Source organism: Mirounga leonina, unplaced genomic scaffold (assembly GCF_011800145.1).
Source record: "Mirounga leonina isolate KUSES-001 unplaced genomic scaffold, KU_Mleo_1.0 Mir_176, whole genome shotgun sequence".
Classification (NCBI taxonomy): Eukaryota; Metazoa; Chordata; class Mammalia; order Carnivora; family Phocidae; genus Mirounga; species Mirounga leonina.
In genome coordinates, this window is record NW_023270454.1 from 6318790 (window position 1) to 6342711 (window position 23922).

The 23922-nt window shown below is 38.2% G+C and overlaps 2 protein-coding genes across 3 annotated transcripts in view; one reads left to right on the forward strand and one right to left on the reverse strand.

The window, feature by feature from the left end:
- The window catches only part of PPP2R2A (protein phosphatase 2 regulatory subunit Balpha), an 84369-nt gene that overhangs the window by 13059 nt on the left and 47388 nt on the right, over positions 1-23922 (forward strand). The window contains exon 3 of one of the 2 annotated variants that reach the window (XM_035022593.1): positions 22162-22300. The exons of the other annotated variant lie outside the window; for it this stretch is intronic. Within the exon in view, the coding sequence (XP_034878484.1) occupies positions 22285-22300 (16 nt within the window). The 5' untranslated portion in view covers positions 22162-22284. The remainder of the gene's footprint in view (positions 1-22161; positions 22301-23922) is intronic. 2 annotated transcript variants of the gene reach the window in all.
- Positions 10105-10980, reverse strand: LOC118022104 (calcyclin-binding protein-like). The gene has a single exon (XM_035022594.1). It carries the CDS (start codon positions 10968-10970, stop codon positions 10308-10310), a length of 663 nt encoding a protein of 220 aa, XP_034878485.1. The 5' UTR covers positions 10971-10980; the 3' UTR covers positions 10105-10307.

The window sequence follows — 23922 nt, forward strand, 5'->3', positions numbered from 1 at the left end:
ACCACATATTATATGATTCTGTTTATATGAAATACCCAGAAGAGGGAAATCTATCAAGATAAAGTAGATTTGTGGTTGATGGGACCAGTGAAGGATGTGACTGCCATTGGGTACTGCATTTCTCTAAGGGGGTGATGAAAATATTCTGGAATTAGATAGTGATGGTTACACAGTTCTGTGAATATAGTAATGAGTGCTGAATTGTACAATGAATTTGACAAATAATGTAAATAAACTTTTTAGGTTACACATACAGATGGTAAATCCAAACGGTGCAAGAGGTATAGAATAAAAGTATGTCTCCCTCTTAACCCCATTCTCCCAGGTTCTCTGTCCCTAGAGATACTGTCACAGGGTTTCAGAAGTGTTTCATAGTTGCATGTTTTTAACTTAACAGAGCGTGTTCATCATTTTAGATTTGAAAGTAGGAAAATATATTCCAGAGATCCATTATAGGCAAGGTATATAGGCTTGTCTTAGAGAGGATCTAATGAATTGCCTTAGTAGCTACCTTTTTCTTTTTAACTGTCCTGTGATTTCTGTAGCTTCAGTCTGAAGAGTTGCTGAGAAGGTTGTACATGTTTGGGATGTGCATCTAGATGTGCAATTAGTAGACTCTAAAGCTAAGCAAAGTTATGAAGTAATGTCTAAAAATAAAGTAATAATGTCTAAGATACCCAAATCTTTAAAAATAACAATTTGGGGGGGGCACCTGGATGGCTCAGTCATTAAGCATCTGCCTTTGGCTCAGGTCATGGGACTGAGCCCCACATCGGGCTCTCTGCTCAGCGGGAAGACTGCTTCTCCCTCTTCCACTCCCCTTGCTTATGTTCCCTCTCTCGCTGTGTCTCTCTCTGTCAAATAAATAAAATCTTTAAAAAAACCAAACAAACAATTTGGGTTCATTGATACCCGAAGTCTTTGTCATACCCCTTCATTAAACTAGATCTTAAGTTTTCTCCATTTGAATCTTAATTGTTCATGATGTGATGTCTGAAGTGACTAGGTCTTTTTTTCGATGATTATTTAGAACTAATCTAGACATCATAAAGTAGGCTAGATCCTAAAGACCTAATGTGTCTTTTTTTTTTTCCTCTCTCCTTTTGAGTCTTTGTTACTCAGTAAATACATAGCTCCTTTTGTTCATATGTCCACCATCTCTAATTCTTGACCAGATTGCTTGGCACTTTAGTTAACCTTGTGTAAAATGCCAAAATGTCACAGTTTTACACTGGTCAAGTTGGTGACAGTACAGCTTCATTAAATTCTTGTTATGTGATAATCTGTTAATATTAAGGGTTTTTATTATTTAAGGAAAAATAATTCAATATAAACGTAAACATATATTTTAAAAGTAAGTGCTGGGCACCTGGGTGGTACAGTTGGTTAAGCATCCAAGACTCTTGGTTTTGGCTCAGGTCATGATCTTGGGATTGTGGGATTGAGCCCTGCGTTGGGTTCAGGGTGGAGTCTGCTTTAAGACTCTCACTCCCTCTCCCTCTGCCCATCACCCCTGTGCTTGCATGTGCACGCTCTGTCTCTCTAAAATGAAAAATCATTTAAAAAAAATAAGTGCTCAATTAACTTAGCAAACTGCCAATCCGTGTTAAGTGTTTTGCATGCGTTATCATTTAATCTTCACAGCCAGCCTCTGAGGATAGGTGGTATTATTATTTTCATTTCGTAGATAAGGAAATCAAGAATTAAAGTAACCTGATCAGGGTCACACAGTGGTAAGTGGGGGAGCCAGAGGTTGAGCCTTGGTTTTTATGACTTTAGAACTACCATAAGTAGGGGCGCCTGGGTGGCTCAGTCATTAAGTGTCTGCCTTCGGCTCAGGTCATGATCCCAGGGTCCTGGGATTGAGCCCTGCATCGGGCTCCCTGCTCAGTGGGAATCCTGCTTCTCCCTCTCCCCCCTGCTTGTGTTCCCTCTCTCGCTGTGTCTCTCTCTGTCAAATAAATAAATAAAATCTTTAAAAAAAAAAACTACCATAAGTAAACAACAACAACAAAAATAAAGCCACACATAATCTCACCATTTTTAGATAACATCTATTAACATTTTGACTTAGATCTGTCCTTTTTCTGCTGTGAATGTATATTTTAAAAACTAGCATTAATGTGCTTTTTTCCCCCCAGTTAACATCTAAGAAGATAAATGGCTTTTGTACTTAATTTGGGCATTTTAGTTTTTATAGCTTTTGCTATTGTAAATTTATTATGAACATCCTTGTGAGAATCTTACTACTTTAGGATATATTTCTAGAAGTGGAGTTATTGGTCAAAAGATGTGACCTTTTTTTATGGCTTAAAGAATGTATTACTAAATTGCCTTAGAAAGTTGGTGTGGGTTTTCACTTCCTCCAACAATGAATAGGAGTACCTATTTCCTGACCTGTTGACAGTGTCTAGCACAATATTGCCATTCAGTAAAATCTTTTCCACTTAACTTGTTTGAGCATGTTTAAGTATGTAGATTCTGTTCATGTCCTTTGTTGCTCTTTGTGGGTGCTTTTCTTATTCATTTGTAAAGGCTAAACCTCTCTCCCCTCCCATCATCATAGCTGAGGAAAGTTGTATGGAAGCTCAAAGAAATAATTTGGGTCTAGAGTAGATGGGAAAGTCTTTTTAAAGAAGTGATTTTGTTTTTGACAGGCAGTGGAAGGCAGAGGGTAAGAAAAAAACATTTGAGAACTGTTATTTGTTAGTTTTCTTATCTACAAATGGGGATAATTAATAGTACTTGCATTGTTATTTAAAGGATTAAATATACATGAGTGCTTAGTTTTGGCGTATACTTAGTGCTCAGAAAATTTAGTTGGTGCAGTTACTTAGTTATTTAATGCATGATGAACAGAAATAACAAATTAATAATTAACAGAGTAAATGCCTTTTGAGTCCACAAATCAAGATCAACTAGTTGTTTTTGAGATTTGGGGCAGGTTATAGGCACTTTCAATAAGTACATGTTGCATTAATGAATATAGCTTTAGCTTAGTTGTGTTAGGAGTTTGGGGAATCCAAAGACAGAAGTAGGAAGATTGGTTTCAGCAGAATTTGAGTTAGGCTGGGATCTGGCACTTTGACTATTATTTGATTAATTTACAGTAAAAGTTTAAGCTTGTTCTTTAATTTTTTTTGTTTCATTTTCCTGTTCTCAAGTCCCTCCATGGTTTTGTTCTTTCCTGTGATTGGATACTCTACATTAGTGGCGGGGCTTTCAACGTGTGCTAGAGCCAAAGCATCCTTCATACTACTGGTTTCATTTTCCCCTCGCTGGTAGGTGTGGAGTTTGGGAGCACCTGAAAGTGTGATCTCAGAAAAATCCCGTTAGAATTGTTGACCCTGAACTGCAGAGGTTCTTTAAAAAAGCCCTGTTCTTCCTCCCCTCGGTGGCACTGTTCTGTTTCTTTGATGTTCTATGATGATCTGAATCCTTTACCAGACCTTGAGTAGGCTGATGAATATATGTAGAGCCCATAAAAAATTTTACAGGAGTCTGAAGAGAAAGCACATTTTATTGTACCAATGAACACCCTTATTTTTCTTTTTGATTCCTTATTCAGAAGTGCGCTGTGTTTTATTTTGTCAAAAGAATTGTATTAGCTGGATACCAATACTTCTCAAGCTTTATATGCTTACGGATTTCCCTGAAATCTTGTTAAAATGCACATTATGATTCTGCTTGTAGATCTGGGGCAGAACCTATGATTTTGCTTTTCTAACTCGCTCCAGGGTTGGTCATGTTGCTGCTACTGCTGCTGTCTTGGGCTGCAGTCTACACTTAGAGGGAAGAGGCAGTTTATAGCCTTTTCTCGGGGAAGGGAAAACAGGTAGGGTAGTATCTTAATTCTTTTACTCAGCATTTCTGACAAACTGAATAGATTCATTGTGCTGTTCTCACATCACTTAACATTTGTTCAATAAATGAATAAACACCTCCTGGGGAGCTTTGTACTAGCTGTTAAAAGAGCAGCTTGCATCATAGTGTGCCACTTGTTAGCCACTCCTAATTGTTAGATTAAATTTGTGTTTGTATTTCAAATTTAGTTCAGACCAGTATCTCAGTATTCTTAAAGGTTTGCTGTTGCTAGTAATTTGCCTCTTTAAATAGATTGTCCTAGTGCTGTGAAAAAGATGAATTTAGGAAGTAAAATCTTCACTCCTAAATTGGTTGTTCTATAATCTCTAATACTAATACAGATTTTTAGTAAGTATAAATGATTAACTTTTTAATTTTCATTTTTGTGATTTTCTCTTGGCTTCGTTAGCCTCGGAGGTGCCTTTTCGGTCTCCAATCAGGATTTCTCTCCCTCCCCAACCACCTAATCTTAGTTCAAAATGCTTATGAGGAAAAGTGACAGTTTTCTGTCTTCCTCACCTGTAACCACCCTTGAGTCCCCCCTTCCCCAGACTTCCAGCTGGTTTCTTCTGGTATTTATTTTCCTATTTCTAAACAGTATGTTCATACGGCTGTTAATCAGTTTTAGATGTCCTCAGATGTAAATGGTAGCTAAGAGTTGAATTGTGTTCTGCTCCTCTTCTCCTATTTTCTCGGTATTGCTGTACTGTTATTGTTTGTTTTTTTTAAGATTTTATTTATTTATTTGACAGAGCACAAGTGGCAGGCAGAGGGAGGGGGAGAAGCAGGCTCCCTGCTGAACAGAGAACGTGAAGTGGGTCTCCATCTCAGGACCCTGGGATCATGACCTGAGCTGAAGGTTGATGCCTCTACTGTTGTTATTGTTTAAACCATTCAGGGTTGTGGTAGACTGAATAATGTCCTCCACTAGCCCTCAGAGATCCACATCCTAATCCCCAGAACAAGTGAATTTACTTTATATGGCAAAGGGAGCAAAGATGTGATTAAGGATTTTGACATAGATTATTTTGGATTATCCTAGGCCCTAAATGTAATCACAAGGATCCTTACAAGGAAAAGAGGGAGGTAAGATCTAAGGAGGAAGTAGTAGATGTGATACCAGAAGCAAGAGGTTGAAGTGATGCAGAGAAAGGGTCATAAGCTGAGGAATGCAGGTTGCCTCCTGAAGCTAAGAAAGTAACCAGATTCTTCCTTGGAGCCTCTGGAAGGAGTTAGCCAAGCTGATTCCTTGAGTCCAGTGAAACTGATTTTGGACTTCTGGCTGCCAGAACTTTGAATAAATCTGTATACTGCTAAGCCACCAACAAATTTGTGGTAATTGGTACAGTTGCCATAGGAAACTATAGAAAAGTGGACGTTATTATGTCTGTATATTGTTCACTGCGGCTAGGTATTGAATTATGATTGTATCCTTTCTACTGTGACATTATTTTCTCTAGAGTTAATAATTACCTTGTTTTTCAGTTGTTATCGTCTTTTAATCTATCATCACTGTTTTCTTTGTGCACCTTTCAATATAATTTTCTACATGGTCAAAAGAAACCGATAACGCACACACACACCCCACCTTCTGGAATTCTCCATCATGTTTCAGTCTAAAGTGATTTGCTTTGTTTTCTGTGACTCTGTCACTAAATCATCCTTAGATTTTTCTGACAGGTAACTAAATCTCCTGTCAGTATATTGAAGTACGTCAGATATTCTTATCAGTTTTACTTTTGCCTTGAGCTCTATCCTTCAATCTGGCCTGGCTTTTTTCTAAGTTTATTGCATAGCTGTTGTCCTTGGATTTTCCTTCATTCTTATTTTTACTTCACCATCATGGGAATTCTTTCTACTTCTTCTGTGTTGGATCTCTTTATTCCTGGAAGCTGTATCTTTTCCTCCTTTGATTTGCTCCCTCATTTTAGTAGTGCACAGCATCAGTATTTCGTGAGAAAGATTTCATGGGTGGGTATAGTTTTTGAGGTCTTGCCTGCCTGGAAAAGAGGTCTTTTTTTTTTAAGATTTTATTTATTTATTAGAGGAGAAGCAGGCTCTCCACTGAGCAGGGAGCCGATGTGGGGCTCGATCCCAGGACCCTGGGATCATGACCTGGGCCAAAGGCAGATGCTTAACCAGCTGAGCTGCCCAGGTACCCCAGAAAAGATGTCTTTATTCTATTTCCCCACTTCAAGGTTTGGCTGGTAATTGGAAATCATTTTTCCTCAAAATTTGGAAGTCATTTCTTTTGTCTGCTGGTGTCCATTGTTGCATTTGAGAAGCATAATGCCACTCTGTTTACTCTTCTTTTTTCTTGTTTGGATGATGTGCCTTGATGCTGAGTTAGTCCTCATTGGACTCTTTCAACTTGTGGATTCATTTCCTTCAGTTTTTTCCTTCTCTGTTTTATTTGTTCTTTCCAGAATTTCTATTACATGGAATTTGGGCTTTTTGCACAGATCCTTCAATTTTTTTCTTCTCTACAATTTTGTTCTATGTTCTAGGAGAGTTCTTCAGTTTTGTTTCCAACTCTTTCACCGATTTTTACATTTCCAGTTATGTGTTTAAGAACTCTTTTGTTTGTTTTTCAGCAACCTTTCTTTTTGAGAAGATTAGTTTTTTAAAAAAAATTTTCTGGTCTTGGCATTCCATTTCTTTTGAGTTTCTTTTTTGTGTCAGCGTACTGCAGTGTCTGGCGATCCTTGGTTGTCAATAGCATTTAAGAATGAGGAACTAATAGGTCTTGATCTCAGGGTGGTGCGTTCAGCGTTGAGCAGCTCATTGTTTAGTATGTGTCCTCCCACTTAATCTTGTTTTCAGTTTGGGACTTCATCATCAGCCATAGCTCAAACTCTGTCTTCTCTGGTCCAGCTACTTCAGAAAGTAAAGTAGTTCTTCCTTGAGAGTGGGGTTTCCCCGCATCTTATACAGAGGTTTTAACCAGTAGCCATGTTTTGAGCCCCATTCCTCACTGTTCTTTCCTGACCTTTCACAGGGTCTGCCAGGTGAGTCTGCTCGCCTCTGCTTGGCAACCCCTTCCACATGCTTTTATTCTGTAAGTTACCTGGTTTCTATTTTCCAGCACATTCGTTATTGTCTTCCTTCTGCTCTTTCCCTGCATGCTCCTTTGTTCTTATTGTCTTAAACTGCTTTTATTCATTTATTGTCATTTTAGTGGATCGAGAGGGGAGAGAGAACTGAGTTTTGGATTTCTGTGTTGAACAAGTGTATCAATAAAATGTTTCTAGTACTGTTTTCTTTGTGTTCCAAAACACTTGATAATCGCTTTGTCTACCAAAAAAACGGGAGAATTCACAGAATTCATATTTCTATTTTTCTATATAAAAGTAGAAGATTGCTTTCTTTGATTAAATTCTAAGGTTGTGTACTATTGTTTTTAATATACTAAGCTTTGGAAAGTTGTGGAATTCTTTCCCTCAAGTACAGCAATAATGACAAAAATTAAAAGATAGTAACTTGGGCGCCTGGGTGGCTCAGTTGGTTAAGCGACTGCCTTCGGCTCAGGTCATGGTCCTGGAGTCCCGGGATCGAGTCCCGCATCGGGCTCCCTGCTCGGCAGGGAGTCTGCTTCTCCCTCTGACCCTCCTCCCTCTCATGCTCTCTGTCTCTCATTCTCTCTGTCTCAAATAAATAAATAAAATCTTTAAAAAAAATAATAAAATAAATTAAAAAATAAAAGATAGTAACTTGGATTTTTAAAACCTAAAGTTTAGGCACCTTTAAGGAATCAGCCAAAAGCAGTGAGGTTTTAAAAAATTTATTACTACCATTTTTAAACTTTGAAATATATTCTGATTTATTAAACTCAACGAGGAGTGGGTCTTTATGTTAATAAAGTGCTCACGGCCGTATCTGGCATACCTAGTAGGTGCTCATGAAATATCTGTTGACTGAGTGCATATGTGAAATTTGTTCACATATTTAAAATATCAGAGAAAGTGTTAGCTTTATTGGATTCAAATGAGTTTAAGTTTTATTTCTACTCCTAAGATCACTTAATTAATTAAAACATTTATCCCCAAGTAAAGACATTTGTAAGTATGATTAGAGTCACTTACTGATTGCAAGGCAGCTAAGATCATAATTTTCTTTTGGGTTCCTGAAGCCAACACGTAGAATTAAGAGAGTAATTATTTTTCCCCTGCATTTTCATGAGGAGCACTCATCCCCTGATTATTAGTAATATAACATCTGTACACTTAATACCACCTGCCTCTCCCTGCTTTCGATCTTCTCTTTCTCCCCTTTGCTCACTAGAAGCGCCAAGCCACTGGGGCTTTCTTGGTGGTCCGTGAGCACACACCATCTTGTTCTTGCTGAAGGCCTCGAACTTGCCCTTTTTAACCTGTAATATCACCTAGATTTTTTGTGTGGCCCTGTGTAAACTAACTGATTACCCTCCCAGCCACAGCTCAGTGTTACCTGCTTTTTTCCCCTCTTTTTCAAATAACCTTGCTATTATTTGGGATAATCTTGTTTACTTATTGCTTGCTTGCTTATTGTAGGCTTCCTCTCACATTTTAAGTTTCACCTATGAAGGAATGAACTCTTATTTCTTTTGTTTTACCACTTTATTGTTAGCATTTTGAATAGTTTCAGGCACATAACAGTATCTGGCACTTAGTGGGCATTTTGTAATTATTTGTTGGAAGGGTAGGTAAACTGTACAAGGTGTTTTCACATGTCATCCCATTTTAAAATATTTGAAACTTCGATGTTTAATTTTACTAAATGTACATCCTTTAAAGAAAAAATACATTAAGCTAAAGAAGAAATTATAGTACTGATATCATTCTTCCCAGTTTTGGGTAAACCAGGAAAATGAGGCCCAAAGAAGTACCCAGAGTCATACAAGCTATTATGGGCCAAGCTGCTGTAAAAGACCCACACAGTGGTTCTGAGAGTTAGCTAATTTCTCACTCATGTAATTCTCCAGTGGTAGAGAGGAGTCCAAAGTGTTAATAAAGTGCTTCTATATAAAAGTAGAAGTAGCTTTTGCTAGAGATTTTCCAGCATCCCAGGTTTCTTCTGTCTTGGTGTTTAGTATGCTTTTGTCTGCATGATCAGATCTGACTCAACATCTGTGTTCAGCCCACAGGAGGGAGACAAGCAAGGAGGACAAGTAGCTTCTTTTTAAGGATGTGACATGGAAATTTTACACTCCTATCCCATTGTTCAGAATTTGGTCACATGGCCTTAGGAGAGCCCAAGAAATGTAACCTCTAATTTCCTTTAAAACTCTGGTTTTGCTGGGGAGTAAAGGGGTACTACCAGGGTACCTTTTTTTATTAAGAGGAGAAAAGGGAGACATGGCCACTTGCAGGGACAGTTAGTCTCTGCTATAACTAGTAATTTTTAGAACTTTTACTCAGGCCTTTGATCCTTAGTGCATTGCTCTTTCCTTCCTACCTCATCTATACCTAACATTAGATATTTTCTTCAGGAAATTAAAAAATAAAAATATTACTCCAACTTTCATTGTCAGATAAAATGTTGGTTAATCCAGAATGGGGTAGGTTCTAGAGTTGTAACAGAATAATAACAGTTAAAGTCTTCAACTTTGGTTTGGTTGTGTCTTGTTTGATGAGGGATGGAATAGGCTTACATCTCCTTTTTAAAAGGCAAGAATCTTTCCCCAATTACCAGTGCCCTTATATAGCCTAGTTAGAGTAGGGGAGATTTTCTGTCTCAATGATGGTTTGGGAGAAACATGCCAGCTTAGATCTTGGTTTTCCTGCTGGTTAGGTGGGAAAAGTCCAGTCTGACATTTTTTTTTTTTCTCTCTCATTGTAGGTGTATTCATGGTTTTAGGACCAAGCTAAATATGAAATGAGGTCAGACAGATAATATTAGATCTATACAATGAAATAATAAAGAGCTCTTTGCTGGGGGTAGAAGCCGGGGGGTGGTTCCATGATAGGCTTTTCAAGGCTTTAAAAAGAAACCCAAGGAAGAGAGAATGCCTTTTTTTTTAATGCAAAAATTCAGGTTTTATTTTTACTTATTCTTAAAATTGTGGGAGCTGGTATCAGGAACTTATAGGCAAAAACAGCTTTTGTTTTCTACATCTTAGCTGAACAAAAGTACACACAATGTGGCATCATCATTAGGCAAGACATGCTTTTTTACATTTCACACAAGAATACCATATTATCCTTTTTTGAACAAAATGCCCAGATTCTAAGGAAACCATCTTTGGAGGAAGTGTTTAATAAGCGTATTTTATTTAAATAAATCCTCCAGGAGGAAATGGGAGCATTCACAGCCTTTACTTAGAAGAAGGCTATGCAAGCAGTTATCTGTCAAATTTATCTGTGCAGCTCACCAACATTTCCTCATTGGAAACATCAATATTTCCACATCACAGTTCCCAAAATGACTTTAAAGTCTTAAAATTCTGTGTCTCCTTTGGCTTGCTTCTATCTTGATTCCGCCCAGGCTTTATTAATGGTTCGCTTCATGTCATCATCTCCGTCTTCATAAATTTTCTTTAGAACATTCATCAATCCCTCACTAGGATCTGTTTCAGTGTCATAGGAGGGCTTTTCTTTCTCTTTGCATTCTTTTTCAACCTGAGTCAGGTAGTCCCAACGTGTGTTTTCTGTTTTTTTTCTACATAAGATAAGAACTGTATGTGTCTTGACTTTTTTTGAACTGCCTTCCACAGAGATGGGTTTTAAGAGATTGTTCACAATCATGGAGTAACTCTTCCCATTTAGATTCTTTACCAAAAGATCAAATGACCTCTCTGTGAAATGCACCTGCACATTCTCGGTGGGGACCTGATGAACTCCAGTTAAGGTAATGTAGATTTTCACAAACTTATCTGACTGATCCCATCCGTAATTACTGATTTTCACTGTATATCCTGTTGTAATGGGAGCAACCACAGCAGCTGGCTTTTCACTGTCAAGAAGTTCTGCTTTTCTCTGTGATTTCTGCTGCATCTTATTCTTGATTTCTGTCTCAATCTTGGATTTTTCAGCTGTAAGGGCATCACGTACTCTTTTTCTAGTGGCTTTTTCCAGCAGCACCTTCACCTCTTCTAAATCTTTCTGTAGCTCTTCCAAAGCTGAAGCCATGGTCGGGCTGATTAGGCAAGGCCCAAGCTGCAGACACGCAGGGGCGAGAATGCCTTTTTTTTTTTAAGATGTATTTATTGGGGCGCCTGGGTGGGTCAGTTAGGTTCTGCTTCCCTGCTCAGAGGGGAGTCAGCTTCTCCCTCTCCCCTCCCCCCCCCCGGTTGTGATCGCACTCTCTCTCTCAAATAAATAAATTTTAAAAATCTTGTTAAAAAAATAAAGATGTATTTTTTTTAATTTAGAGAGAGAGAGAGAGCGTGCACGGGTGGGGAGGGAAAGGGGGAGAGAAGGAATCTAAGGTCAAGCAGACTCCCTGCTGATCGTTGAGCCAGTCTCACCCAGAGATCATGACCTGAGCCAAAATTAAGAGTCAGACGCTTACCAACCGAGCCACCCAGGTGCCCCATAACTGTACTTTAATTATCTTCACCAGTTATAAACATTTTGGCACATTTGCTTTCTCTCTACTCTTACACTTACACCTGAACTTCTGTTCCCAAATCTTTTGAAAATAAGTTGGAAACAGCATATGCTTTATCCCTAAATAACTTAGCATTAATCTCTTAAGTATTCTCTTACACAAACACAATAACATTATCATACCCAAGAAATTTAACATTAATTCAGAAATGTTCTCTGTTGCACAATTCATATTTAAACTTCCCCAAGTGGCTCAGAAACTACCCTTAAAGTTTTTTTTTTCCAATCCAGGATTCAGTCAAAGCATTCTGTTAATTTTGAAGAGTCAAAGTTTGTTTTCTAAAATACCATAATTTCTGGATTTCACCAACTGTTTCCTCATAATAAAATCCAGGTTAAACATTTTTAGCAAAACATAATGCATACTTCCTGGTGCATCAAATCATGTAAATTTGTCCCATTATTGATGAGTCTTAGTTCGATCACCTATGTGCCACATCTCTCAAGAAAGAAACTTTTTTCATCTTTGTAATTAATAAGCATTCATTAATGGCCCTTGCCTGAGGCAGTTTGCTATTCCATTGATGGATGCAGAATGGTGATTTCCTAATCTTCCAACTCTTCCTCTCCTTTATGATATCATTGTGGACTTCTAGGTTATTCTGTGTGTTAATCTATTAATGTCACCCCGTCTGTTAATGCCACTGTTCCTTTTGTTGCTCAGATTGTCCTAAATTTGATCTATGAGAGACACCCATCAAGTTCCTCCTTTGCCCCGTTTACATGTCTCAGTCAGTCTTCGATCACTCCCTATTTTTCTGACGAGATGTTACAGATTGTCATTTTTCTGCCCAAGACTTCGAATCATAAGAAGTCTTGGGTTCTTTTAGTGGGGAATGGTATTTAGAAACCATTTTATGTGCAAAGTGTGTTCCTAACTACTGGAATGTCATTTTGTTTTCCTAGACAGAGCTATGAAATTAAAAGGATTTTGCTGTTTTGTTTTTAATTTATGAGTTCATACAGGATGAACTACAGTACTTTGTTTCTTCAAAAGATAAGTTGCAAGAAAAAAATAGAAGGGGAACCTATAAATGAGAAAAAAACTTAAAAAATATATCAGTCAATTGTAGTTTGAAAACCTTATTGGATTGTAATTCAGACTGCTAAAAAATTTTTTTTTTATGTAAGAATTGGAAATTTGAATGTATCCGGTATACTGGATATTTGATATTAAGGAAGTACTATGCTTTGTTTTGTTTTCCCAGGTGTAATGGTGTTTGGTTATTTTAAAAATGGTACTATCTTTTAAAGATACCTTTGAAAAATTTATGGGTGAAATAATTAGGTATCTGGGATATGCACAAAATAATATGGGATGGTTTTATGGATGAAACAAGAGTGGCCGTGAGTTTTCTCTTCTACCTGCTTTCGTATGTAATTAAAATAATTTGTGATGAAATTTGTAAAATACTAGTTTGTACTGATCTGCCAATTTTGATTCACTACCACAGAGTTCTTTTTTGCCTTCCCCACTCTGTGTTTGTATCTTTTTTCTCCTAGAGTAAAAACCTCAGTTCCTAAATCTGTAGCTATCTTTTGTCCAAATATGAAGATGAAAAGAACCTGGATCTTTGATGAAGTAAGCCAGTGGATTAAGTAACCCTGCATTTAATTGCCCTATCTTGGGATTTCTTACGGGAGATAACAAATAATTTTTTATTGTGATAAAATATACGTAAGATTTACTGTTGTAACCATCTTTCAGTGTACAGTTTATTGGCATTAAGTATGTGCACATTGTGCAAACCACCACTGCCATCCATCCCCCAGACTTTATATCTTACAAACAAACTTCATACCCACTTAACGGTAACTTCCCATTCTGCCCTTGCCCAGCTCCAGGCAACTCCCAGTCTAGTTTCTGTCTCTCTGAATTTGACTGCTTTAGGTACCTCATAAAAGTGCAGTTATATAGTGTTTGTCCTCTTGTAGACTGGCTTATTTTACATAGCATAATGTCCTTGTCTGAGTCTGTTCAGGCTGCCGTAATAATTTTTCTCACAGTTGTGGAAAGCCCCCAGTCAAGGCGCCGGCAGATTGTGTATCTGACCGGGGCTGGCTTCTCACTGCATCCTCACATGGCAGAAGAGGTGAGAGAGCTCTTTGGGATCGTTTCTAGAATGGCACTAAACCCATTCATGAGGGCTCTACCCTCATGACCTAATTGCCTCCCAGAGGCCCCACATCCTCATATCACACTGGGGAGGGTTAGGATTTCACCGTGAATTCGGGGCTTATTTCATCAGAGACCCAGGTTATTTGCACCTTCATATTCTGTCAAAAGTTAGCTACAGATTGGGGAACTGAGGTTCTCACTGTAAGAGAAAAAAGATACAAATGTAGAATGGGGAAGGTGAAAAAAGAACATTCAGTCCTTAACAGTGCTCAGCGCTTATCCATGTTACAGAATGTGTCCATTTCCTTCCTCCATTGTATTTAATACCACTTTGTTTATCCATTCATATATTGATCCATGGATTGTTTTCACCTTTTGGCTATCATGAATAATGCTGCTATTAACATGGTGTTCCAATATCTGTTTCAAGTCCTTGCTTTGAATTCATTTGGGTATATATCCAGAAGTGTAATTGCTGAATCATAAGGTGATCCTATGTTTAACTTTTTGAGAAATCACCATATTGTTCCACAGTGGCTGCTCCATTTTATTTTGCCTTTCACCAGCAGTGTACATGGGTTTTAATTTCTTCACATCCTCATCAACACTTATTTTCTGGTTTTGTTTTTGATAATAGTCATGCTAATGGCTGTGAAGTGGTGTTTCAGTGTGGTTTTGATTTATATTTCCTTGATGACTGGTTATGTTACAAATATTCTTATATGTTTTTTGTATATCTTCCTTAAGAGAAATGTTTTTTCAAGTCTCTTGCCTATTTTTAAATTTTTTTTTTTTTTATTGTTGAGTTGGAGTTCTTTATATATTCTGGATATAATTCCTTATCAGATACATGATTTGCACGTATTTTCTCTCATTCCATGAGTTGCCTTTTCAGTTTTGTCCTTTGATGCTCAAAAAGGTTTTAATTTTGATGGTGTTCAATTTATCTATTTTTTCCTTTGGCCTGTTTTTCTTAGCATCCTAGTCAAGAAATCATTGCCAAATCTAATGGCATGAGCCCTTTTCCCTATTTTCTTATAAAAGTTTTAGGTCTTATGTTTAGGTCTTTGATCCATTTTATAAGTTTTGTAGGTAGTGCAAGGTAAGGGTGCAACTTCATTCTTTTGCATGTGGATATCCAGTTTCCCTAGCACCATGCGTTAAAAAGACGTCAAAAAGCATTTGACCATATGTGCGGTCACATGAGACCACAGGTGAAATAGAGTAGTGTTTATCTCTCTGGTCGCTATTTCAATGGTCTGTGTGTATGTCAGTACCACACTATTTTGATGATTGTAGCTTTGTAGTATTTGAAATAGGGAAGTGTGAAATGTCCAACTTTGTGTTTTGATGTCCCCCCCCCCCCCAAATTGTTTTGGCTGTTCAGGTCACTTCAGATTCCATATGAAAGGGTAGATTTTTCTATTTCTGCAAAAAATGCCATCAGGATATCAGGATATTGATGGGGATTGCATTAAATCTGTGGATCACTTTGGGTAGTGTTGACATGTTAACAGTATTAAGTCTTCCAGTTTATGAGCAAAGGATGTCTTTCCATTTATTTTTTAAATTTTTTTTCGCGACGTTCTGTAGTTTTCGGTGTATGTCTTTCACCTTGTTGATTAAGTTTATTCTTAAATATTTTATTCTTTTTGATGCTTTTGTAAAGTGAGTTGTTTACATGATTTCGTTTTGGTATTGTTCATTGCTAATGTTTAGAAGCACCCCTGATTTTTGTGTGTCGATTTTGTGTCCTGTAACTTCATTGAGATAACAGGTAATTTTATTCCTTAAATAAAGTGCTAAAATGTTTGAAAATCCCTCTTCTTTGACTAAGAACATATCACCTAGAAATCTGATGAGAGCTCAGATACAGGGTTTATCCCACAGACATGCCTTACATGTCTGTGCAGGTTGGCTGCTTGTGTAGGATAGGTCCCGTGCAGCAGGATGTTATTTGTGCTTAATGTTGTTTGTGTTAAGTCCTGTCTTAATTCCGTTTCCTACATATTCATCAGTGGAGGACAAGAAACCTGAATTCTGCTTATCCCAGAGAGTATACACTCTGTACCAGATACCATCACATGAGAAAATCTGTTGACATCTGATATAGTTTTTGTTGATACTCCTCCTGCCCTGTTTATTAGTATTCTAAGAAAATAGGGCAAATAAATTATCTTAAGGGGAATGAGGGTGGGGTAGAGGAGTAATACAGTGTAGGAAAAATTTTTTTCACTGTTAAACCAAAAACGGATATTTTGTGTTTTTTGGTTTTGTTTTGTTTTTTTCAAAAACGGGTATTTTGGTTTGTGAGTTACAGTGCTGTTGGTATTCTGACTTAAGATTTGTCTTTGATTAAATGTTCGGTTCTTTTCACAGTGCTAGGTACCTTCTTTACAACCATGGGTGACTAGTTCATGCTGCTGAACAGCTGTGTGTCTGGTTCCTTTTCAGATTATAAGTATATTGTTAAAGTGTTTCTATGCTAAGTTTGGTAACATTGCGTTTTTTGGAAATCATCAAAATTTAGTTACTTAAATTCCTGTAGTAGAATGTATCCTGGGGATTGATGATGTAGATTAAAACATCTTTGTTTTACCCAACAATAGAAATGAATTCATGGGTAGGAAAACCAACAGGCATTTCCTGTCATATTTATCAAAACAGGGTGTTTTAAAGAATGTGTAAAGTGCTTTACTTAAACAAATCGCTGTGTTGACTTCCGGTGGAAGATGATGATCTAAGCCCATATGTTAAAACAAATAGACAAACATAGACTGAAATGACCAACAAGATAATGGGAGAGTTCGGTCTCCGTGGAAACCCTGGAAGGGTGCCATAACTAAACTAAAAAGAATTTTGGCAGGAAAAGGTACAAATGAGAAATGTAGTGAGGGAAGTTCTCTCTGGTTAACTTGGTCGTTGAGAAGCCCTCCAAGGGTGTGGCTAAAGACCTATTTTGAGCTAAAATTTAAGGGTTGTCCGTGGGGTAGGGTAGGTGGTTGGTATGATATTTTGTACGTTGAAGCAAGGATTGAAACTAAATGACCCAGAATGGTTATTACCAAGGGCAATATGATCAGTGAAGAGCAGCTAGCTACCCATGGTTGCAGGAAGAGAGACTAACCATGAAGCACAAAATTTTGAAAGTTCCTGCCCCGAGAGCTGCCTTCGGTCTGCACTGCCGCTACTTGACTACATATTGTTGAGTCCCTCTGGTGACTAAGGAAGTGTGGCAGGCAGCCTCTAAGATAGCCCCCAGTGATCCCTGCCTCCTGGTATTCATGTCTTGTATCTGATTCCCCTCCCCTTGAGTGTGGCTGGACCGGGTGACTTCTCCAAGTATGACAAAAGTGAATGGGTTAACTTAACGGCAAAACTTTTCAGGTTAGGTTACAAAAAGGCTTTGGCTTTCATGGTGGGCTGTCCTCTCTCATTTGCTCTGAGAGAAACAATCTCCAATTTTGTGAACTTCTCTGTGGAGCTCATGAGGCAAGGACCTGGTGTTTCTGGCCAACAGCCAGTGAAGACCCGATGCCTGCCAGCAGTCATGAGTATGAGCTTGGACTGCAAGCAGATCCTGCCTCCATTAAGTTTTGAGTTGACAGAGACCCTGGCTGACACATAGACTGAAGCCTTGTGAAAGACCCTGAGCTAGAATCCCCCAGCTAAGCCACACTCAGATTCCTTATCCACAAAAACAGAAAAATACTTGTTTGTTGTTTTAAGCTGCTAAATTTGGGATAATTTGTTAGGCAGCAATTGAGAACTAAGACAGGAAATAACAATGTGAACACATACACCCCCCCCCCCAAGTTTTGAACTTCGTTCTGAATGTTTTCTGATTGAACCTAACACAATTCCCAGATGTTATATAAACATAGGTCTTTCTCTTTAAAGTTGAATATACAAAAAATTAGACACAGATTCAGTAGTGTAAAAGAAGATGACCATTATGAGCAAGTGATAGCCTATGATACAGACTTATTGCAAGAAATGAGAGAAAGTGTTGTGGTTTAAAGAAGAACTAATTAGTGTTCTCAAAGAGACTCATGAACATTTGAAGAAAAAGAATCAGAGAGCAGAAAGGAGTTCTTAAGTGAAATTTGTGATTCTTAAATGTTGACTTTTTGGAGAGGTGGCAGAGAGCTTTAGAAATAGTCCCATAATTCAGAGGAAAAACTGAGATGGAAACTATAGGCACAAGTATAAGAAACAACAAAGAATAGATCCAGTGTATAATAAAGGTTCAGAGTGAGAGATCAGAGCAAACATATAAAAGATAAAGTCAGAGAAACAGTAAAAATTATCTTGACCTAGAGAGAACAGATCACAAGGGCTCAGAATATGTAGCTAACATTTATTGAACACTTATTAGGTGCCAAGCATTTTTCACCTTGAAACTCATTTGAAATTTTCTACAACCCCCATATGTGGTAGGGTCTGTTAATGTTAGTCTTCTACAGATAACTAAAGTGCATACCAAGCAGAATAAATGAGATCCATACATAGGAATAGCCCAGTGGATTTTAAAATTTTAGGATATAGAAATAGATAGTACAAGTACCCAGACAAGAAAAAGGTTACCTGAAAAGGAAGGTGTATCAGATAGGCATTTCATTTGTTTTCTGTATGCTAGAACTGTATTTAACAATGTAGCTATTAAATTTAAGTTAGTTAAAAATACGATAAATTCATTTCCTCAGTTTAAGTGCTCAATAAATAACTATGTGTGGCTAGTGGCTGCCATGTTGGACAGTGCAGAATAGAATATTTCTATTACAATAGAAAGTTTTGTTGGGATAGCACCATGCTAAAAGATAGTGGAGTGGCATTTGGAAAACCCCGAGGAAAAAGCTATTATAACCTAAACATCTTAAATTGGTGAAACTAGCCTTCACATAGGCAGGATAACAATATGGCAGTTTTCAGGCTTGTGATGACTGAAAGTATGTCACTCAAGTACTTTTCTTGAAAAAACCCTACTCAGTATATCCAGGCAACTGGGAAGTTAGCAACTCAGAAGCATGATGAATCAGAGTCCTGTTTGTTTAACCCTCTGTTTCTCAGAATAACCTAAGATCTATAAAAGGGAAAACCTTCATTGATGGCAAATCTAAAGAGACTATCCTTCATAAACCAGATTTCAGGCTCTCAGAGCAGTGATTTCAGTCTACAACAGCTTAACTCCAGAACTGCTTCTCCCTCTGACCGTTGTTAAATAAAGCCACAGAAAACAGGTTGTATTTTAAGGACACTTAATCCCCTGAAACCACTTTTGTTGAAATCACACAGAATATCTTTGTGCCGCCAAATCCAAGCTTACTTCTCAGCCCTCACTTTGTTTGATCTCTGTGCACTTTTTGGGCACAGTTCATCACTGTCTCCTTTTAGAAACACTTCGCCTGGCTTCCAGAAAAGCTCTTCCTACCTTACCAGTAGTTCCCTGTGCAATCTCCTTTACCAGCTGGCTCCTCCTCCTCAGTGCTAAACGTGGGAGAGCCTCAAGGCTCAGTCGTCAGGCCAGACCTCTTGTTTTCTGTAATCACTCACTAGGAAATCACATTTAGTGTTAAATGCCTTCTGTTAGCTGATGATACCTTAATTTATATCTCCTCTTCTTCCCTAAACTGCTGTCAAATCAATCTAGTTGCCTATATGACATTTCTACTTACATGTGTGGTTGAAATCAATACCCAAAGATGTGAAAATGAAATTCTTGGCTACTCTTTTTTTTTTTTTTTAAATAAGATTTATTTATTTAGAGAGAGAGAGCACAGGAACAAGTGTGGGGAGGGGCAGAGGGAGAAGGAGAGAGAAACCCCAGCAGACTCTGGTGAGCTAAAGCCTTACACGGGGCTTGATCTCAAAACCTGAGAGCATGATGACTTGAGCTGAAACCAAGGGTCAGATGCCCAGCAGACTGCACCACCCAGGGGCCCCTTGGCTCCTTTCTTACCCTAAACCTGCTCCTTCCTGGTGTGTCTTTTTCCTCAGTAAATTTAAACTGCCTTTCCTCCATTGGGCTTGGTTCTAAAACCTTGGATACATCCTTTGACACCTCTGTTCACCAGCTTAAATATGGCAGTGCTATCTTCAGAACATATTCTGAGTTTATCCATCTCTCTGTGGCTGCCCCTGAGTTCAGACCATCATCATCTTTGCCTATGCTACGCAGTAATTCAGGAACTAGTCTCCTTTTTTTCCATTTCCAGTTTTGCCTGTATTCACCCAGCAGGTAATCACTTTAAAACAAGGTAGAAGCCCTGCAATGGCTTCTTACCACTCTTCAAACAAATCCACGGTCCTTCTACCATGGCCTACAAAGCTGTATATGGTCAGGCCTCTGCTAAATGAGCCATCTCCTCTACCACCTTATTCTGTATTAGTGTTATCAAATTTAGCAAACTCATTTCTACTTAGGCTGCCTGCTTGGAATATTTTCCTTTACAAGTTTGGATGACTAATTCTCTGTTCATTTTTGTCTGTGCTTAAGTCACATCCTCAGAGAGGTTTTCTCTCAGCACTCTACCTGAAATAATGCCCCACCGCCATTACTTACATTCTCTTTTTGGTCTTCCTATTTTTATAGTACTTAACACTACTTGAAACGTTTTATATTTGTTTATAATATGCCCCCAACACTAGAATATATGTTCCCTGAAGGCAGGGAGTTTTTTGTCTGTCTTATTTAACTCCTGTATCCCTAGCAGCTAGAAATGCTAGCATGACCCAGAGTATCTAGCGTGTAATAGATGCTCATTAAAATATTGTTGAAGGGATGACGTTCCTAAAAATGAGCAAAAACCACAGAAGTGCACAAGATTTAAAGAATAATGCCAGCTTCCAGAATTAGAGGAATAAACATTTAGTTCAAGTAAGTGGAGAAAACCTTTAATGTTTAATTTATTCTTTTAATGAGATTCATGAAAGAAATTGCATCTTTGAACACGGTATTGTGAAAATTTCAAATCAGTGGATAAGCATGATTACAAATAATTTAAAAAGTATGGTGGAGACAATGAAATGCAGTGTAAATAACAGTTGAAAAGAAGGTCAGGAGTATCACCTTGAGCAAACTAACCTGCCAGAGCTGAGAAAAAGGATAAAAGGGAAAAGATGGGCAAAAAGAATTTTCTGACCTAAATTTCCTTTTTTGTCATAGAATGTGATGTATTCCTTTTGGTCGAGCATTTTGGTGCTTTTGGTGCCTTGTCATTCATGACATAATCTTCTATATTATTTAGCCAATGGAGGTTAACTTTTTTCTTTAAACCAAAGTTGTATCTGCCATTTAGATGCCTGTTAAATAATGCTTAATATAAGACAAATACCAGTCTATTAATGGTATTAAGTACATTCAACCACCATGAGAAACTGGACATTATTATTCTTGCTTTCATCTTTAGCTCTCCACACCTTATCAGTGATCAAGTCTTGCATTATATACTTCATAGATGTATTTTATTATATTTTTTATTTATTTTTTAAAGATTTTATTTATTTGACAGAGAGAGAGAGCGAGAGCAGGAACACAAGCAAGGGGAGTGGGAGAGGGAGAAGCAGGTTTCCCGCTGAGCAGGGAGCCTGACACGGGGCTCGATCCCAGGACCCTGGGATTATGACCTGAGCCAAAGGCAGACGCTTAATGACTGAGCCACCCGGGCGCCCCTCATAGATGTATTTTAAAATCTCTGTACTTCTGTCCCCTCTTTTTGCCTCTGTGGTTTAGTTAATAAAATAGTTAATATTAATAAGACCAATTTTATAGGTTTGTTGTGAGGGTTAAATACCTAACATACCGTAAGTGCATTTTAAATGTTTGCTACTTATGCTAATATTGTTACTGTAGGATACTGGCTCAGATCACTATCATTGCTTACCAGAATTTGTCTCTAGATTTCTCTCTACTTTTGCCATTCTCCCGGTTCCCAGTTTTCTTCACTTCAGCCTGAGTAATCTAAAGGCACATCTAATTGGATTACTTGTATTTAACACTTCCGGGTATTTAAAACTTCCCAGTGGGCTCCCTTTTATTGTTGGGGTAAAGTCTGTAAAACTTTCTGTAACATATCTTAATGAACTCTTAACTTCTTTCTGTAAACAGGTTGCTCTTTTGTACTGGGGTTTGTAGGTGAGCAGTTCGTAGGTGAGCGGGAGGAATCCTGTCAAAACAAAATAGAGTTGGGTGTGACTTTGCCAGGACAGTTGGACAACGAAGGGCTTTCTGGTTCGTAAAGCATGGCCATAATAATCCTAGTTTGTAAAGATTTTAAGCAGATATTAATAACCAGATGCCCATTCTGGTTATAAAAATACCTTAAGGCATGCATAGATGTATAAGCTTTGTGCAGTACTACTTTGTATAATCTCCGTGGAAACTGTATGCATTATATTTTGATAAGGCAACTTAATGAGGTGATTTGCTTTGTGGAATGAATTATGAGCCAGTTACTTTAGGTTTGGAATGGTCAATTTTGAGTTCTTCGTTCTAGCATTATATAACATTAATACACCAAGGCTTGTTTGTTAAGATCACACCTATAGAGTAAATGTATTAGCAACTGTTTATCTTTCTGTTCTTTGTTGCAGGAGGGTATGGTTCCATTCCATTTTATCCAAACATGATATCAGATTATCCAGGAACAAGTTAAAAAGAAGGGAGACTGGTTCCAGAACACATCTCTGGAAATTACCCTATGGACCCTGACTCTCATGGCAACATTACAATGTAGGTTCTGTATGAGCATCAATAGCCAGTGGTCTTTGTTGAGCCTATCACATAACATGTTCCTGTTCACTGAGTCAGAGGTTGAAAAAGGTTATTATAAAGGCTGTTAGCAGTTACTTTATTATTGGAAATCATGGTTTAATCAAAGTGATATTTTGGTCCAGAGACCTAGGAGTACAGAATCTTACCCACGACCAGTCCTGCTTCAGCCTGAGGCTTCATGAGTGTACAGACGGTTGCTGACTTAATGATGGTTTGACTTAAGATTTTTCAACTTTATGGTGGTACGAAAGCTGTATGCATTCAGTAGATGTTGTACTTTGAATTTTTATCTTTTCCTGGGCTAGCGATACATGGTATGATATTCACTCCCAGTTGGCCATGTGACCACAAGGGTAAATAGCCAATACACTTAACAATGAATCTGTACCCATACAGCCATTTATTTTTCACTGTCAGGATAGTTATTCAATAACTTACATGAGCTATTCAACACTTCATTATCAAACAGGCTTTGTATTAGATAATTTCGCCAACTATAGGCTAATGTAAGTGTTCTGCGCACATTTAAGGTAGGTGGGGCTGAGCTATGATGTTTGGTAGGTTAGGTGCATTTAAATGCATTTGAACTTCACGATATTTTCAGTTTACGATGGGTTTATTGGGCTGTAACCCCATCTTAAGTCAAAAGTATCTGTATATGCAAAGCAGCAGCAAAGCGGGGCAGTTTTAACACTTAGTAGTTTGGGAGTTAGCCTCATAGCCTCAGGCTCCAGGGAGCTTTGTCGGACCCTTTGGAGAACTTTACCTAACCCAGGTTGGTCTCAATAGCCTAGAAACAGATACGGTAAATGCTTGTTTCTTTGCGCAGCAAAGCCCAGCTAACATCTTCTGCTTACCAGTGTGCCTACTGTGTGCCACATTCAGTGCTCATTTCTTTACATTTATTGCTTGGTTAGCCCTCAAAGCAAATCTGTGAGATAGGTATTTAAAGATGAGGAAACTGAGTCTTTAAAAGCCTTAGTTACTTCCTCAGGTTCATATAGGCAGGTGAAGTGAAAAAATGTCCAGTCTGACTTCTCATCATTTCCTCTACTAGTTTTTTACTGATGTGGCCCCAAGAATGTATTACAGGTGTGCTAAGATAATGATCCCTTTTTCCTGGGGATACTTGCTGGGCTGGATGGGGGGTTACTTAGCTGACTAGAGTTTCTGACTGAACAGACATGAACAGCCTAATCTTTTATACTAGTGTGCCATACAAATACTGTATTCTGTGTATGCCCTGACATAAGGAAGATCGAGACGCACTGGCCTGCTTCACTGAAAGTAACAAGAGTCCGCAAGAAGAAAGCATTTGCCCCTACTTCTTACAGCCATCCTCCGATCAGCCTCTCTGGCTATAGTAATATGCCCTAGTCAGTGCCAAGTGGGAAAGAGAGGAGAGTCTAGAAGGGAAACAGAAAGAAATGGTTGGAGCCCACTCCCCCAGGAGCTGGTGAGTGGGTCAGACCTTACTTCCTTCACAGGAGCAAGAGATTGCTAAAGGGATGGCACACACTCAACTTGCTTTTTAAGCCATAATATGTTCTGAAATCTTGAATATACCACATTTCTGGGAG

Bases quoted from the DNA above. Each gene is read 5' to 3' on its own strand.
- LOC118022104 (XM_035022594.1), bottom strand. From the start codon at position 10,970: ATGGCTTCAGCTTTGGAAGAGCTACAGAAAGATTTAGAAGAGGTGAAG.